The 19,628-nt window shown below is 39.7% G+C and overlaps 1 protein-coding gene across 1 annotated transcript in view; it reads right to left on the bottom strand.

Annotated features, from left to right (window-relative positions):
• Positions 1-9,355: 9,355 nt before the first annotated feature.
• Positions 9,356-19,628, bottom strand: part of tmprss13 (transmembrane serine protease 13) — a 29,001-nt gene continuing 18,728 nt past the window's right edge. Inside the window, exons 6-13 of the mRNA XM_002932904.5 lie at positions 18,203-18,292; positions 16,138-16,181; positions 15,851-16,022; positions 15,428-15,594; positions 14,665-14,763; positions 13,028-13,170; positions 11,379-11,531; positions 9,356-10,485 (exon numbers count right to left, since the gene is read on the bottom strand). Coding sequence (XP_002932950.2) covers positions 10,468-10,485; positions 11,379-11,531; positions 13,028-13,170; positions 14,665-14,763; positions 15,428-15,594; positions 15,851-16,022; positions 16,138-16,181; positions 18,203-18,292 — 886 coding nt within the window. The 3' untranslated portion in view covers positions 9,356-10,467. The remainder of the gene's footprint in view (positions 10,486-11,378; positions 11,532-13,027; positions 13,171-14,664; positions 14,764-15,427; positions 15,595-15,850; positions 16,023-16,137; positions 16,182-18,202; positions 18,293-19,628) is intronic.

Genomic DNA, 19,628 nt, shown 5'->3' with positions numbered 1-19,628 from the left:
ATACTGGCATACATTGAAAATACCCTTGCACTGCCCAACATATTGTCACCAAGCCTGTGCCTACAGGGGGTAACTGGCGAACTTAATATGAGAAATTATAAGAAACTCTGTTATTTGCAGCTGTTTTATTCTGCCAAAAAAGCTATCCTTTTAACCTGAATGTCAAGCAATCCCCCATCTCTGGCATTTTGAAAGAGACTGATCAATGAACCCTCCCTAAACAAAAGCTGGTATATGTCGCTAGGGGATGCCCAGAAACATCTGACTAAATTTGGGAAACCTAGCTGCAACAACAGGAACAGGGTTAGTCATTGTATTTAACGGTGTTTGGTAGGCTTTATGTAAGTGCCATACATCTTGGAATCAAATCCCACCAACAATGTTCTAGCATCCAGGGGTCGTGATCATGTTGCAAGTGGGCAGTGTGGCCAGGTGGGAAATTTCAAGTGGGTTGCAAAGACTTAATTATTCTAACAAGGTGTAGAAATTAGAATGGTAGATGAAGAGAGGGCCTGAATATAAACATAAGCAAGAACATTAATAATAAGAAAATAAATGTCTCACAGTTATAGTTGCAGGCATCATTGGCCCTGACAATTAGAAAGCCAGTTGCAGTTCAGTTAATTTAAAGATGAACATACCCCTTGTAATATCTACAATTTTTCTGCACACAGCATTGTCACTATCCCTGTGTATACATAGTAAAACTGAAACAAGTTTGATGTGAGCTGTGTGTTTTAGCAGAAACAAGTCCAAGGCATGGCAGCCGAGTGCAAAGCCTTTTGTTTGCCAGGTTCCCTTTAGCTTGAAAGCTTCAGTAGTAATTAATGTAGTTTTGGCTCCAGATCCTTTCCCTGCTAGAATCTCCAGCCTATGAATGGTGGAATGAGAAGAAACTGGCACACAATCTGCCTTGTTATTAAAAGCAAGTCTGTCAGCTGTGAGATCGTTAATTACAGATTATTAAATACTAACATTTTCTTTTACTACACCGACTCCATTGGATCATTCCCAAGCAGCTTTTACTAAGCATATGCAATGCCCAATTCATATAATACCCACACATAAGTATGACTGCCATATTTTAGCCTTTTCAAAGATATTATAAAGAGAGAAGCAAATATGGGTAAAGAGAAAGCTAAAGAACACACTTCTTAGTGTCATTTATAAAGCACTTTTTGCCCTTGTCTGGCTGTGATCTGCACTTTGTGCCAGCACATAGGGCCCCTCTGAATATTTTTTTGCACCTGCTAATTACGTCACTGCATCCTAGGCTAGATCCTAAACTGCTTGGTGCGAAACGCGTTAGGAGATTAGGATGCACCTGGTCATGTTTTGGTATAGTATGCTTTTGTTATGAGTTCTGTTTATGTTCATATTTATTTGAGCCAATAAATGTTGTTGTTTTTATTCCACTGAAAACTTTTGCAATTTATTCTTATATTTGATTCAGGACTTGTCAGTGGGATATTACTGATAGATTCCCTTTCTGAAACCTATTTATTATTTATTACAATAAAGTGATCATCTATAATTGTGCTGGTTTAAAGAGCACCTATCACCCCTATTCTGTTTCCCCCAGCAGAGGTGTAGGCTTATAGAGGATGCACTCTGCATTCCAGCACTGGGCTACCCGGCCATGATGGTTGGCACACATGCGCATAATAAGCAGCCTCCCTGCTCGCTCACTATACGCATGCACCTGATGTAAGTCTGGTGAATGTAAATCACCCTCCTACGTGACACGCGTGCATAATATGCAATTGTGGCACTCTCTCATTATGCACATACGTGCGCCTCAACATGGCTGCCTACATCCTGTCAATATGAAAACTCTTACATGATGCTTACAAGTTATACCTGCCAGCATGCCATTAACAGTGAGGTGGAGGGACAAAGAGCTTGGGCAAGTGGGATTGTGGGCAAGAAAACATGGGGTTTTGGACCTGGTTTTTGTGCTTTGCTACTAACTTGTCTTTAAAGCCAACTGAAGGATGAAGGTAATCAATTTGTTGCTTTCATTGTTCTTCCTGCAGCGGGCTAAAAAAAAGCCAATCACTGATTGGTTGCTCTGGGTTACTGCCCATGTGCAAATTTGCCCAGTGTTGATAAATGAGCCCCATTGTGTTTTAACTCCTTGCATGCCTATTTGGGCCTGTAAACATTCCTGAGAGCTTTAGTGCAACCCACTTCAAGTGATGTTTTTGAATAGAGAAATCTGGTGCTTCCTCCCAGCGCTGAAGCAGATGAGTATGTCATGGAAAAGATTTCTCATATTTCCTGGCACAGCTATAAATAGGATAATGCAATGCACAAGGGAAAGCAGGCCCTGTTAGACGCCACAGTCGTAGTGAGTAATGAATACTGAGTGTCACGTAGTATCAACACTGTGGTCAGATGGTGCCCAAGACTGTTGGTAAAAGCAAGATGAAAAAGAAAATCATGATATTGATCCCTTCCCTGCTGGTGAAAGCCAGGACAAGACTAGGGGAGTAAAGACCCTTAAACTAACAATAACAAATTGCTGGCTGTAAGGTTGCACATATTGGATAGAAATCTCTGCATTTTCTTATTGGGCATAAGGCTATAGGATACATTAATAGATCAATGGTAATATATATCTGAATATAGTATCCCACAAATGAAGTTCCACCCCGAAGGGAACAGCTCCATCCATAGTCTGGCTGAAATAAACAGTGCCGTGCCGTCTTTATATATATAAATAAGTAAAGAACAAAACCACAGGTACTAGTTTTCTTGCTCTCAACATGTTAAGTTCTTATTAGTGAGTGCTGCTCTGTAATCATTATGTAAGATAAGACAGAAAGTGAATATAATTTTGCAAAAGTAAGAATGAAAAAAATTGCAGTTTACAATACAAACTCTGTTTCCAAAAAATTTATGACACTGTAAAATGTAGATAAAAACAAAATGGGATGGTTTCCAAATCCTTTAAAATAGTACAAAAATATCTGCTCATTTTGAATCTGATAAAAAAAGTTGAGAGGGGAAACAAAAGACTAGAAAATTGTGTAATGCTAAAAAATGCATAGTAACATGATTGGGTATATCAGAGTGGATCCCAGAGAGGCTGGGTCAGAAGTACAGACAGAGAAGAAACACTGTGCGGACAAATATTGCATCAGCTTAAGATTAATGTTCCTTAATGTAAAATTATCTACAGTGCATAATATCATTAAAAGATTCAAAGAATCCATAGGAATCTCTCTATGCCAAGGACAAGGCCAAAAACCAGTACCTTGATAGTTGTGGGGGCATGAGTAGCTTGCACATCTGGGAAGGCACTATTAAAGGAGGAGGAAAGGCTACATCACTGGGGGGCCTGCCAAAATGTTATGCAACCCCCGGGAAATTTAATCACTTGCCTGAAACCCTGGCTGGTGCTCCTGTTAGGAGAAACCTGCACTGACCGGGGTGTAGGCAGGTGAGCGTACCTTCTTCCATATTCCCACATGTGCAGTAGTGAAAAGCCAACTTGGAAAAAAAGCCAACTTTTTCACTGGAATGCACATGTGTCAGCCCCCGGATTCTAAAGGAAGAGGAATACTTGCTTGCATATAACCCAGGCTGGTGCAGTTTTCTCCTAACAGGAGCACAGGCCAGGGGTATCAGGTAAGCTATAACTTTTTGCACCCCCAGGGATTTAGTCTTTCCTTCTTGCTAAATGATATATACAGGTTTGGAGCAACATATCAAGCCTTCCCTTTTTAAGGGAATACCTTGCTTATTTCAGCAATAAAATGCCAAACCACATTCTGCACATGTTACAAAAGCATAGCTCTTTAGTAAGAGAATTCAGTTTCTGAACTGACCTGCTGTCTGTAGTACAGGCCTGTCACTCACTGAAACCATATGGTGCATTATGAAAGAAAAAATATGACAAAGGAGACACCAAACTTAAGAAATCCTATATCAGGCAAAAACAGAGCAACATTTCACTTTGTAAACTACATCAAATGGACTCCTCACTTCCAAAAAGGTTACAGAGTGTTATTAAAAGATAGGAAATGCAACACAGTAGCCCCTTGCAAGTGCAAGACATGCCCCTTGTGCAAAAATTTTTTTGCCTAACCTTGAGTATGCAGTGCAGTTTTGGGCTTCAGTCCTTAAGAAGGATATTAATGAGCTGGAGAGAGTACAGAGACGTGCAACTAAACTGGTTGGGGTCATTTTCTATGGAAAAAGGTGTTTGCGAGGGGACATGATTACTCTGTAGAAGTACATTAGAGGGGAATGTAGGCAGATAGGGAATGTTCTTTTTTCCTGTAAAGATGATCAGCACACCAGAGGCCACCCCTTTAGATTAGAGGAACGGAACTTTCATTTGAAGCAGCATAGGTGATTTTGTTACTATTGATGTTGGTATATAGGGTTTATGTATGTGAGTGTATAGATAGGTCAGTATGGGTTTGTGTGTGCTTGGTTCACTTAGAAGGGTTAAACTTGATGGACTTTGGCCTTTTTTCATCCCAACTTAACTATGTAACTATTAATACTTTATTACATTTTGTATATTGCAAATGCACATTGCACATTATGTAATACCTGTTGATGGTGGCATAAATTATATGGTGCAAAAACAGCATTTTCATTAAGAAGTTACATACACTGCTTACTGCTACAAACAAAACTGCCCCAGCACTTCTGCACATTGTCTGTGCAATGGCTGTCACCGTGTGGTGGCGCAGCTCCCAGAGGTATACAAAGGCACCTGGGAGTTGCACACAGAGAGAGGATACAGTTTGCATTGCACATATATTTCCACCATTTGTTTTTTTAGTGACACTCAGGGGTGCATAAGGGTCTGCTTCCACCTGAGGCTGCAGACTCCTCCTGCAGTTACCTTCAGCACACTGATGGGGCAGGGGCAGAATATGCTAGTGCAGAGACTGCAATTACTGGAGTTCTTTGTACTACTGGAGTGTGTAGTAAAACAACATATTCCAATATTACACCCCCCCCCCCCTCCCAGATGATGATACTGCCACCTCACTTTCTCCACACAATGCAATGTAGCAATGTAGTTGTTCAGCGTGAAGGCCACTGTGTGCCAGTGCCACAATTATTTGCATACTATAGTCCTCCAGAAGTTTCTGAACTACAACTTTTGGCATTCTCTAATCTGAAATCGAATCACAACGCACAGCACAGCCTGCTTTGAGTGTGAAGAATTGTTTATTTTAGAGCAAAGCATTTAGTACTTTCCATATAGTAATATGTGTATGAGATAGAAAAGACTGAATGTTTGTTCTTTCTCTGAGGAAAATACAAAAAATACAAAACAAATACCTTTTTATGTGCCAGCTGACTCGTAGCTCTGCTCTGCTGCTCCGTGCACTGAGAATGAGCTGCTCTGTACAGGAGTAACAGGATTATAAATAGCCCACTGGGAAAATCCTGTTGTTTGCTTTCCTTCTCCTCTTCTGTCACTTGTCTGGGTTTGTCTCTCACCCCCTTCGCTGATTCCTACTGACCTGATGCTTCCTCTACATTATTCTCTCTTTCCTTCTCCTTAACTTTGTTCTACATTGAGTCCTGGCTATAACTTCATGTCTCTTCATTTCTCTTATTATTCATTTTGCTTCTCCCATCCTCTGACCCCGTGTCATTCTATGTGATCTGTCCTTATTTATTTTATGTCCTTGTTAATGCTTTCTAATAGTTTTCTCTCTGAAATCCTTGCATTTCCCTCTTAAGCTTTCACATTTTTTCTTTGCCGTTTTACACTCACTTTTCCGTATGTAAGCCCTGGTAAACCCTTTATGCTCTTTTTCCATATTTATTTCCTTTTATTCCTCTATCTTTTTCCCTCTCTGCACTGTCCTTCTTTGCTTCCATCCCATCCCACTGTTGGCAGGCTGTCTCTTGCAATCCCTTCACCTAAAGACCCTCTCACCATCACAATACTTTTTCCTCTGATGGTTCCATAGTAATATTTATGTATTTGCAGTATTTTCATCAGTCACTTACTGTTTTTTCCTGCTCTTTGCTGTTTACTTTTTCACACTTGTTGCTTTTACTCCCCTCTGTGTGTTTCTCCTGCTCTCAGACAGCTGCAACTTTGTACATTCTATCAAGCAGCTGCACTTCTCCCTTCATACAGGAATCCCAAGCATGGAAATGACAGATAAGCAAGCAACAGTAATATCCTTACAAAACAGCAAAAGGTTCTTTCTCCCACTGTAAACAATAAAACTCCTCTCTTTTATTTAGCAAATATTACACATTAAATATCAGCAGACTGCCTTCTCAGTAATGCTGATATGTAAATACTACAATGTGTGTGCGGCTAAAAATGCAAGAGTAAATCCTTATTTCTAAGTCTAAAATGTGTGACTAAAGGAGGCATACACGTTCAGATTTTAGTCGTATATTTAAATGCAACGATCTAAAACTAACATTCAGACTGCAATTGTAAGATAAAGCCCTAAAAATTAAAGGAGGATGTTCTGAACATGAAATAGTTGGCAGACACTAGTTGGTTGCAAGTGACTTCCTGGAAATGCATTGTAGGTCCCCCAAGGATAGTGTCAGATACACAATACATGCACAGATTTTAACGTTATCTGACTATGAAAATTATCGGGATGATTATTTGTAGCCCCCACACACACATATTATCATCCCGATAATTGTCATACCATCAGTCGTTTAGTTGATCGGACAGGATAGAAAATTTTGGTGAGAAATAACTATGTATCACATAATTATATCAGTGCGTGTATGGCCAGCTTGAGGATTATAAAGATTAACTGAAGAGCAAGACATCTTAGAATGTTCTGTCAGTGTGTGCTTTCTTACCTTGCACTATTTTAGCATACTTCCCTGGTGAGCTGTAAATGGAAATCTTATGGGTGATGCTTGGCCTTTTTCCAAGAAGTCCTTCTATGATGCAATATTCCCATTGTATGAAACCTTATGCAAGGTTCGTGTGTATGGCCTTGGAACATTATGAGGTGGTCAAACAGCTCTGTTGACTGTACCTCATTTGTCGACCCAGTAGGTATTGGTATGCCACAAAGTATTTGGAACCTAGTGGCTCTGACACCCCACAGACCAGATAGAACATTCATATTCATCAACCTGTTGAAAGGGTGTAGTCCTGTGGCATGACAATTTAAAATGGAAAGAATACATGGGCTCTGTATATTGGGCTATTTGCAGGATTTTGGCATAAAGTTCCAACATCTGTCCCTGCTTTTTGTCTGTCCACCTATATCAAATACTGGATAAACTGGAACACGTCAGAATTATGTGTTAAGTTTTATGTTCTGGTTTTCAGAGATGGTGATACAAACACATTTTACTTTTAGGTTAAAATCGGATCTATACTGATTTGTTATGGAAATGCAAATACTTTACCAAACTACCCATACTGCAGTTATTAACCAATGAAAACCCAATTTTACCATAAATACTGTATGTAATATCTTATACTGATACGTTTATGCTAAAGGGTTTAATTGGTACTATACAACAGAGATGAAACAATTACTGATATTTAATAAAACAAATACATGAAATATGATGTATGAACCAGAACATAGATGCCCCTGCTCTCACGTGCTTCCAGTTGAAGGAGATGTAACTGAAACCCATGCCAATATTGCTTTAGGACCATCCTCCCAAAAATGTCGGTCCATTAACTTCTAATTCTATATTCTTCTGTGCTAGTAATGGTTTACTGGTGTAGTACTGAAACCTGGCATTCCAGGAAGGTAACTTATTTAGCATAGATACAGTATGTATATTTAATTTCTGCAATAATATATTTAGTATAGGGACCACTAGGGGGAAGCATTGCCACTTAAAATATCACATTTGCAATATTCAATGATTTCAGAATCCAGTATCCAATCAGAGTAAAATTAGAATAAACCTGGAAATGTACTGGATACACAAAGCAAAAATGCAAAATTAATAGACTGACATAATAAATAAACACACAATATTAGAACTGCCAATAGTCCATTGCTTTCCTATAGCTGACCTGCATTTTACCTGTAATTAACTCACAAAATAATGAGGACAGTAATCATAGGATAGCATAGCTGGATCCTCATTTGCCAGGAAATTTTCTAGGGTCATATGTGCAGCCATTTAATGCCACTACTGTGTTGCATACAGAAAACCACAATGATACAATAAGTAAAAAGTATCCTGCCCACAGAGCGCAAAGATAGTTTCCCTGGCAGCCGACTGGTTTATCTACCCGATAAAAGTGACAGCTCCGCTTTCAATATGTGTTTTGTTTAGTCTTCAGGTATGTAAATATATGGATATAGGTGGTAACATAATGTTCTTCACTGCCTGTATCCTTGTGATTAAACCTTGCCGTCTGTTCAGCAGGTGGCTTACAGCTGTCCTTCTACAGAACTTGTACATGCTCAAGGCTCTCTTCTCTTGTTCTCAAGAAGGCTTTTCTTGCACAGAACTTTGTGTGACACTTTGTATGACACCAAGATATACACTTTTCTAGGAATTAGGGTATACAGTTGGGGGGGGGCAGGGTTAATAACTTGATTGGGTCACCAAAACTATGGAACTAAATAAAGTCTTGTCTCATTAAAGATTAGTGACTACACATTACCCATAGGGTTGCCTCCTGTTTGGTTTTGACCCGATCAATTTTGTTTTTCTTAGGGCTCTTCAGGTCAAAACTCTCTGTTCAGATTTCAGTATTGTAAAACCCTAACAATAACCACCTCTGATGTCGTGGGCCCACTCCCAAAAGTCAGTGCTCTTCCCCTGATGTCAATAACCCCCCTTCTTGTTTGTTTTTTGTCAAGGTCAAAGGTGAAACCCATTTTACACTGGCAAATAGATCTATATAAAAAAAAATTACTTGGCCCCTTGGAAATCCTAAATTTACATTACATACTAAAGTTTTCCAGTGTGGCTAATAGTGCACTATAATCATTGGTATTGGGCCATCTGCAAGAGCTTTGATGCCTTTTAAAACCACTGCATACGTGAAGTCACCTTATAAGGCCTATAAGAGGTCTACCTTTAAGCTAAAAACCATACTAAGGGCAAGGGTGCTATGCTGCAGTTTTGTAGCTTCTGACTTCATTAAAAGGTTTATATTCAGTTATATTCAAAGACAATCTGCAATATTATTGATGTCCATTTACTTTCATAATTATATATATATAAGGACCAGGAAAAGCATTTTAAACCTTGTTTTTAGCTAAGAGGCACATTAGTAATTCTGACCAGTAATAAGGTTTTTTTACCCTGAAGTACAGAGTAATCATTGCTAAGACTCTTCTCTATCAAATTCTGCATACTGCCAGTCACTCATCTGCCATTGCTCAGTAAATGTACTATTGAATCACTGTATCATTTTTAATATCCAGATAAATGAGCCATCATCCAACTGAGGCAAATAACATTATAGTGTTCAGTATAAATTACATTTTGGCCACAATTTTAAATAAGTGAATAAATGTAGACATAAAAAAAACAAATGCTTAGATTTTGGCCTGACCATTGCTCAACAATATGGCACCCTCCAGTAGTAACAAAATATCTGGCAATTTATTTTAGGTCTTGCCAACAGTGGCGAGTGGCAACAGAGCTATGTATCATGGAATGTGAGATCCTGTTGTATTTTTTCCAAATTTAATTTAGTTTCCTGATCTGTAAATCTGCATTTTATGCGTATATCTTAAATGTCTATATAGAATGAAAGCATCTTGCTGTGTAGTGATGAGCGAATCTGTCCCGTTTTGCTTCGCCATAAAATTTGCTCATCGCTATTGCTGTGCCTTCACTATGATCATACCTGTGCAAGGACACATAATACCATTGGGGACAGCAGCATAACTACCATTCAGATCCAATGACTGGGTGTGGGGGTCCAGGGGAAAATAGGGGCCCCTGTATCCCAGCTGCCAGACACACACACAGGTGGGGTGTCAGCTCATCGCTATTGCTGTGCCTTCACTATGATCATACCTGTGCAAGGACACATAATACCATTGGGGACAGCGGCATAACTACCATTCAGATCCAATGACTGGGTGTGGGGGTCCAGGGGAAAATAGGGGCCCCTGTATCCCAGCTGCCAGACACACACACAGGTGGGGTGTCAGTCAATGTTGCAGGGAAGGAGCTTTAAAATTTTCATTTGTAGGGGTGTCCTGTCAAAGGATCATTATGCCACTGGCTACAGATATTTCCTGAAAGTATGGGAAATCTCTCCACTTTCACTAAGGGACAATATTCTTTTAGTAAAAAATATTACTTTAAACAAAGACATTAAAGGAACTATTTGTAAACATCAGTAAGAACACCCAGTCAACCCTCTGATGCCTCTGGGCACTTGGGATTGCCTTGATATTTAACTCTTCCTTGACACCTTTCACTGGCAAGTTTCTGATATGAATATAGCCATATATGAACATCACGCTCTTCTTCCTTCCGCAGGGCTTTCTTCTGTGGTCATGAATTTCGCTCCAGCTGCAGATTAAAAACAGATGCAGTTTTATTATCTTGTAAAATTACTTTAGAAACCGTTAATAGTGTTGTAGACAGGTAATGTAGGTGATATCTATGCAAAGGGTACCTAAATAGGGATTAACTTTGCACTCATAAATCTTCCCTGGCTCCAAGTCCCTTGTGATCTACAGCTTCCAGCATTCTAAGAAAGTGGTTAACCTTTTTTTATGGTGAAGGAACTGTATCTGAAGTAATTTAGAGGGTTGAGTTTGACATCCACAGTACTGTATAGATAGTGTTTCCCACAACTCTCACTAGAGGTCAACACAATATTTTCCCTTAGGTACTTTACATTATACCCTAATGCAGTGGTTCTCAACCTTCCTAATGCCGCAACTCTTTAATACAGTTCTTCATGTTGTGGTGAACCCCAACCATAAAATTATTCCTGAAACCATTGGAAATATGTGTTTTCCGATGGTCTTAGGTGACCCCTGTGAAAGGGTTGTTCGACCCCCAAAGGGGTCCCGACCCACAGGTTGAGAACTGCTGCCCTATTGTATTTTTTGTGCCATAAAATGTCAATATTATATAAGGATAGGATCTGTTACCTGGAAACCAATTACCCAAAAAGCTTCAAATTACGGGAAGACCATCTCCCTCAGAGTACATTTTAAGCAAATAATCCTAATTTTTAGAAATTATTTCCTTTTTCTAATTAGTAGATCGGACTTGATCCTAATTTAGCTGCATTAATCCATAGTGGAGGAAAAATAATCCCATCAGGTTTACTTAGAATGGAGATTCAAATTATTCAAAGACCCCTTATCTGGAAAACCCCAGCCCTGAGCATCCCAAATAACAAGTCCCATACCTGTACTATTGTAGTTGGACTTGTGTTTGCAGCTTCTTACCTCTATTTGTTTGTATATCCATTGAAGGAAAGCATTGACATTGCTGTACACCCCAGGTTTGTTGGCCTGCCCACAGCCACTTCCCCAGCTTGTAACTCCTGCCAGGTACCAGATTCCGCCTTGCTGGCACACCAGTGGTCCTCCACTGTCCCCCTGAAGAAAAATAAGTTGTATAAGACACAGGCCCACATATTCAATGCGATAAACATTCTACTGAGTGACTTAAGTCCTTAATAAATATTTGCTCCTGTGTCATTCCTGCAATCAGCAGTTTTATGCCACTTAGGCTGATGCCACACACTGCGTATGGCGTATATTTTGGCAAGTGACAAGTAGAAAAACGCTTGCCGAAAATATCACCATACACTTCTACCTGTGCCTGTACCCAAATTAATGAAATATGCTTCGGTGCAGGTACATGTAGTTGATATCCGCCAAAAAACGTGAGACTTTATATCTTCGGCGGATATCGGCTACATGTGCCTGCACCCGAGGTTATTTCATTCATTTGGGTGCAGGCACAGGTAGAAGGGTATGGCGATATTTCTGCAAGCGTTTTTCCGCTTGCTGAAAATATACGCCATACGCTATGTGTGGCATCAGCCTTAAAGGGTTACTGACACCTTTTTAAACCTATGACACCATAATCTAATTTCCTGACAGACTATTGACTGTATTGCTGGGCAGACTTCTAGGTGCTGGAGGTGAAGTTGCAGCATCCCAAATTCTTAAGTACTTGCTAGTTATTTGGGACAGTGGTTTTGCTGAGATGTGCAGCTAAAATTTGAAAATATCATGTAATTGTTTTTTTGGGGGTTTAAAAAATCCTCAGAGCCACACAAACTTACCTTCATAATATTGTTATTAGTGATGTGTGTGTTGGCTCAAAGCCCACTGGACCTGTGAGATAGGCAGGTTTGGCCTACCTATTTCCCCCAAGGGGGCCGCTGGGTTGGTAGCAAGTTGTATTTGCCTCCAGCCCATCTGCTTCTCGAGAAGCCCAGCCCCAGTAGTGACAGAGCGTTGGTAGTTGGATTCGGTGTTTCTCCCTGTGCTGCGGGTCTACAGCATTGTGCCCGGACCACCGATAAGGAGTGGTGAGTGACCTGACTCTTTTAAAGATTTTTTCAAAGGTTTTATGAGTTGTGTGGCTAATTGAACAGAGAAAACATTTTTTGGGAAAGGCTTGGGCCATGGGCACCTGAGCCCTCTATTTATAATATATATATATATATATATATATACCTGTATATATAGGTAGGTAGGTTGGGAGCCTTCTTTTGGTATAGAAATACTGATAAATTACTGATAATTGTCTCTATGTATATGAGGCAATTCTCAGTACTGTCTATGGCAGGGTAATTTCTGGAGATTAGTAGCCATGAAAAATTAGCTGCTACTAGTCGCTTTGTGTGTCTTCAGTCTTAGGGTGGCCTCACTAGTAACATATGTCATATTTGAGTGTGTCTATTGTCTCATGTACCAGACACAACCATGGAAATCTTCTTGAGACCCTCTCTATGTGACCCTTAAATCTTTCTGTGATTTAAAGATCAGCTCGGCTTTAAACTGAACAAGTGCTGTGACCAAACAATAATTCAGAAAGTTCTATGCTGGTATTATACTTGGTACTAGAAGACCAACCTTACCTGACAAGAGTCAATTTGCCCTTGTAGGTAACCAGCACACATCATCCTTGGAGTGATTGCTCCATTATATACATTTACTTTGTTGCACACTGATGTTGGGATAACATGGACTTGTGCCTGCATCAGATATTGTGAACCTTCATCTGTCGATCAAAGAAAGTTCTGTTAAAAGAGTGGTGAGCAGGGCAGACATCTCTGTATCATTCAGACTTAAATCTAAGGTGCCAGCATTAAAATGAAGTAGAAGTGTAAGCAGGTCAAACAGTGGTAAATAAATCCTACTTAAAATTACCGTGGTTGTGATGAAGCAAACTCTAAACTTTCTTGCAGATCTGTTCCACTGTCATGAACAACTGATACAGCCTCCCCCAGTGTTCCTGACCCTTAAACTTGTCCACTTATAGGCCACACTCTTCTGCTTTTCATGCCCACTCACAGCATAAACATCTCTCTCAGCCCACCGAAGAGCCAGCTATTAAGGGTCTGCCTCAGAAATGTGCAAATATCCATGTAGACACTACAGAACTGAAACATTCTGCTCAACTTTTTCTGCCACTTTCACAGCTTCTACACACAATATCCCTAAGTGTGGCTTCTTCATTGGGTCATTATCCCTTCTTCTATCTGATTGCTGGGGCCAGGGCAGCCTGTGCTTAATAGTAATACAGTGAGCTCCCTTGCAGCTGTCCTACCATTGTCTAAACCCACCCATGTAAGATGCGTAAGCAGACCTTTCCTAGCCAAAAAGGCCATTCCTCCCTCTTCACCCCTTTAAACAGAAACTAAACTAAACTACTTATTTTTGACCTCCATTATTGTTTACAGGGTTTATCTTCAAAGGGCAAGTTGTAGAAAACTATCTCAAAGTGCCCTTTTTTGCCATACTTTGCCATGACTTGCTCCTTTCGTAGGGCCCTGCAATTGTCAGGAGCACTAAAATTCGGTGCCATGCTGGTAGGTACAATGACACTGAAGGGGGAACATATGGTCAGGAAGCACAACTCCCAGAGGGGAATCAAGCAAAGTGTGCCCTTCCCACCCTTCCACCCCTATTAAAAATGAGCCCTATAGTGTTTCTACTGGCTGTATACCTATACAGGAGAGAATGGTAAAATATGTTGCATTTATCTATGAACGCAGATTAGAAAAAAATAGTTTTGCATAATTTATTATTTAATTGTCTTTCATCATCACAATTTCAAGATAAAGCTAATGTAAAAGAACTAGGAGAGAATAGCTAAGCAAAATATTCCCTATGGATGGTATATGTCATACAGACTGACCCTAGGACAAGATGGTACCTGCAGAAATGAAGGCAGAGGAGCAAAGGAAGACTGGTTTCAGGCAAAGAGAATATATAATAAGTGTTTGCTGGCTACAACCTAGCATTTCCAGTATTTTAAAGTTGCCCGATAACAATTAAGGTGTTAGCATCTTGTCTGATGAAGGAAGGATTTAGTTAACACTGTTAATCACATACTTGGCATGTAATGTGGTTTAAATAGCTTCTGCTGTCAAGTTTATCCTGCTTATCATGACTGATGCCCTGCCAGATATCCAGAGAGCTGTGTTCCATGTAATTTAGGATATAGAGGTATTTTGTGCAAGATCTGCTGGCCTAAGCAATATTAACTTACCAGAACTTTGTATGGTTTTGCCAAATCCAGAAATAAAGCAGATGTCATTTTGACCAAAATTTTGGTTCATCATTGGTAAGCAGGCTGGCTGAATGGCAGCTGGGGCATGTGGAGAGAGAAAAGAAAGTTAAAACTAGACTTTTAAATCCCAGATTACTTATAGAAAGTAAAGGAACCACCTTTAGGATTCTCTAGTCTTTGGGGCTCATTATAAAGCCTGCATCATAACTATCTTTGGGTGAGTTTCAGGCGTTCCAAATTGGATTGATAATAACTTTGCAGCTAACATTGTGTAGCCCAGTAATCCCAAACCAGTGGCTTGCGAGCAACATTGTGCACATTGTGGTATCAAGTGACCTCAAAGTAGATGTTTGTTTTTTAATCTCTGCCAAACATAACCCTCCTGTAGTCTGCCAGTTCACAGTGGCCTACGAAATAACCAGTCACAGACTAGATTGGTCACCCCTAGGAACTTTTTTCATATTTAAATGTTGCTCATGGGTGGAAATGGCTAGGGAACCATGGGGAGTCCTTGGAGAGTTTGTTTTCCCCCTTACTGCTAGTTCTACAGATACTATTCACACCAACGGTAAAACAATGGCTACACAGCAACTTATATAAACTATAGTAGGGTTTCTGAAGTAAACATGCAACTTTTACCAGTGCAGGGCAAAAGTACATAAAATATTTATTACTTTGAAACACTTTCATTTTTTGGCGTTACCGTTCCTTTGAAATGATTACCCCAAGGATGAATTATTACCTGTGAATATGAACGGCTGCTTCATCTTCATCAAGGCCATATCAAAATCATCAGTGTCTGAATTGTAATTCTCATTTCTAACAATGACTGTGACAGTATGCATTGCGTTCAGATTATGCTGATTAATAATCCCTGCATACACTCTCCAGTTGGCGGGATCTACAGTTCTAAGGGAACATAGGCAAGAATGGTAAGAGATAAAACCAAACCCATTTACGGTATAATTAACAAATGGGAGACAGATGATGACAGCTCACTTATGGTGCAATAACTGTGCACAAACATACAAAGTATCCTTCACAGAAAGAGACAGAAGACAGTAGAAGAATGAAAGATAATGTCATGGAAATGGATGCATTTTTCAGAGGCGGGAAGAGATATTTGCTAGCAGGAAGTGTGGATATCATTCAAGCAAAGACTTACTCTTGGAAACAGTGGGTGGCAGTGGCAACCCATTTGTTGTTGATGATAGTTCCGCCACAAACATGGGCAAATCTGTTTCCAGCCCTTTGATGCAGACTGACCTGCCAAGGATAATCCCCAAGTTTTGCTGAGACCCCTCCAATAATCCTGTTTGCCATTCTTTTGCCACAGTCTATGCAAAGAACATATGGTCATACACACTTCTGGCCAAAAACAACCTGTGATTCCAAGTCGGTGATCACTTTATAACTTAATTGGCATAAATTGGCAATCAAAACACTACTTACCTAAACACCTCAGGGACAAGTACTGGCCATTGGCACAAGTTGTACTAAAGAATTGAAAAGGAAAAAATATTTTCTGCTTAATACACAACAATATATGATTTGTATGAATAATGCTCTCCAGACAGGATTCTGGGCCCTGGTGGCAACCCTATATCTGGCAGCAGAGAAAAAATATTGTGTAAAGGATTTCTTGCTTTCTGCTAACGTGAGGTTTCAGATTTTTATCTCAGTGGCGGAAATAGTTATGGGTCCAATAGAAAGAGTTTTTTGGTGGACTGCAACCCTATAAACCTTGCAAAATATGCTCTGTTTTACACACAAAAATGTAAAAATTGCCCATCAGGTGCCTTACTATGACCCCTTTACTCTTGCTGCTCTCAGCAGCTACAGGGTCTGCTATTCTTATTGTTATGCTCCATCAGCCTCTGCAGATCTTCCACTACAGTCTTGACAAGACAACTAGGTAGTCAAGGACAGCAGCAAAAGTGCTGGACCTGGTTGATTGTGTGGGGCCAGGCCCAATGACCCCCAGTGTAATTTCTTTTCCCCTAAGCCCAAACCTTAAAAACTCAAAAAGGATGGCATAAAAAAAACACGAAGACTAAATTCCATCGTGGTGGATGGAAATGGGCCACAGCTTTATTAACATATTTCAATTGAAACCACATGACCTGTCCTTGCCATATTTACCATTAGGGTTATTTGTTTTAATAACCAGTAAGAATAAAACCAAAATGCCAACCACTACAGCCGCAATAGGCATGTAAAAGTTACAAAACCCACCAATAGATGCGACAATGACCACAGGAAATTAAGTGCAACTGAGAGTTTAACAGAACAGTAGAAGAAGGTTACATATTGGAAGATCCTTGTATTACAGTACAATGTACCAAAACCCAATAGCATCAATGACAAATAGATGAAGCCCCCAAGCACAATAATGGGAGAGAGGGTGGGTCTCAGTAAGCACTCCTTTTGACGCCTACAGACCAGTAAGAAAAGTCAACATAAAAACATCCTACGCCTAAATAGCCTGCCTTCCCACCCATTAAGGACAAATCAGGGGTTGAGTTTTAGGCACCTGTTGCCTCCCCCAGGCTCTGGCACCTTCATTAACCCCTTAAGTGCCATGTCCTATTCTTCATCTCCCAAAGCCTGGAGAGTGGCAAAAAGAAATTGTTGGATAAAAGAACAGCACCTCTTTTCTTTGTAGATTAAAATGCCTTTATTGCAAAGTTTTCTGGGGCAAACAACAACAGCAGCAACATTTCAGGTCACATAAGACCTTTTATCAAGCTTGATAAAAGGTCTTATGTGACCTGAAACGTTGCTGCTGTTGTTGTTTGCCCCAGAAAACTTTGCAATAAAGGCATTTTTTGATTGTCAGAACTCACATGTGGCTTGCAAAGAATGGGCACAGTGTATTGTTTTGCAACCTGGTAGATTGATTTGACTCCCAAACGGTGAAGTTGAAATCACAATATACTCTCAGAGAGCATGAAGCCTTAGTACAGGTATGGGATCTGTTATCAGAAAAACTGTTATCCAGAACGCTCTAAATTATGGGAAGGCCATCTCCCATTGATAATTAATCACATTTTTAAACAGTATTTTCTTTTTTTCCCTGATGGTGAAGTTGAAATCACAATATACTCTCAGAGAGCATGAAGCCTTAGTATAGGTATGGGATCTGTTATCAGAAAAACTGTTATCCAGAACGCTCTAAATTATGGGAAGGCCATCTCCCATTGATAATTAATCACATTTTTAAACAGTATTTTCTTTTTTTTCTAATAATAAAACAGTACATTGTACTTGTTCCCAACTAAGCAATAACAAATCCTTTTTAGATGATTTTTTAAATGATTGAATGTTTAAATTATGTTTTAGTAGACTTAATGTATGGTGATCTAAATGACAGAAAGACCCCTTGAGTGGAAAATCCCAGGTCCTAAGCATAACAGGTCCTGTACCTCCTTGGGAAGACCGAAACAAATAAATGTAAAGATGTTTACCAATATTTTGTTTGATCATCTATAGCCACAGACTGCTTCTGTCTCTTTACCTTTGCAGGCTTCCCTGGATGGTGTTCTGTATCCCGGTACTGTGCAGTGCCTCATTCGAAGCGAAATACACTGGAGCTGTTGCAGGAGTCCTGAAATGAAAGAAATCACTGTAAAGAGACGCCTGGTGTAATACATAGCATAGGAAGTATTTACTAACAAGTAATGGGCCAGTCCTTCTTTGATTCCATTTGGACTGTTTTGCTTTTATGAATGAGAAGAAATGAAGACATTTCCAATTATTATGAAGATTCTCACCCATATAATAGCTGGCTGGTCATTCAGTGCTGGGAATACACACATAGAATGAGACCATTTTACCAAGTGTTAATGTGCCTGTAGGGCAAATAAATGTTGCACTATAAGAAGCTTGAAGTATAAGGCTCTCTTTCTGCACACAGGCAAAAATCTGGTACACAACTTATGGATGTTACAAAACACATACTTTGCAGGGGGGAGCAGGAGAGGGATGATGCAGGACCAGGCCCTAGTTTGGAGCTGAAGTTGGAGCGGGGGGGTTGGGGGGGACTATAGTCCGGCCCCACAACTGTCTAAGGGACCATGAACTGGCCCCTTACTTAAAAAGTTTGATGGCCGCTGTTTTACGGTGTACTGCAACAGTTTATTATGTTATCCACTTTCCCCACACTTTGTAAATGTAGTCTTAACTTAATAAATTAAATCTGCAGAGAAAAAAAAAAGTAAAATTTAGGGGGGCATTTACTAACATACCTTTTTACAAATCTTGAAAAAGTAGCAATAAATGAGATTTACCATGAATCTAAATGGCTACAAATCCGAATCTGACAATTCGCCAGCTAAAACTTGTCAAGATCTTGTAGAAGTCAATGGCAGATGTCTCTTCCTTTGGAAGATCTTTCTTTGCTTTGAACTTTTAGAGTTTTTTTTAGAGGTTATTTTGATGTAGTTTTTTGTGTGTAAAGTCGAAAAAATTGTGGCTTTTTCCCTGCACATTCTTTTTCACTTCAGACATGATAAATGACTGACATTAGTGGAAACTAAGGGGCCGATTCACTAAAGGTTGTTAACGCTTATCGCATAGTTTTTTGTGTTAAAAAGTGTGTGATAATGAAGTACTGGTTCATCAAAGTCATTTCGCATGCACAAAATACCACATTATCACAAAGCGTTATTTTTATCGCATTGAGGTAATTATCGCATAGAAATAATACTAACGCATAATTCACAAACATATTTGGAGCGTTAAAAGCATGAAATGTGATAATTACTGTGAAACTTAACGCCTCCCAGGAGTAGGCGTTACTAAACAACATTGCAGCTGGTGATTGTCTGTGGTGACAAGATGGAGTTTGCAGTCGGATTTTTTCTAGTATGTGATCGTCCTAGAGTGAAGCATCCTCCAGTTTTCAGGGAAATGGTAATTTTCAGAACAGTAGTTTTCAGAAA

Source organism: Xenopus tropicalis, chromosome 7, assembly GCF_000004195.4.
Source record: "Xenopus tropicalis strain Nigerian chromosome 7, UCB_Xtro_10.0, whole genome shotgun sequence".
Lineage (NCBI taxonomy): Eukaryota > Metazoa > Chordata > Amphibia > Anura > Pipidae > Xenopus > Xenopus tropicalis.
The sequence above is the reverse complement of the archived record's forward strand: the minus strand, read 5'-3'. Positions and strand labels throughout refer to the sequence as shown.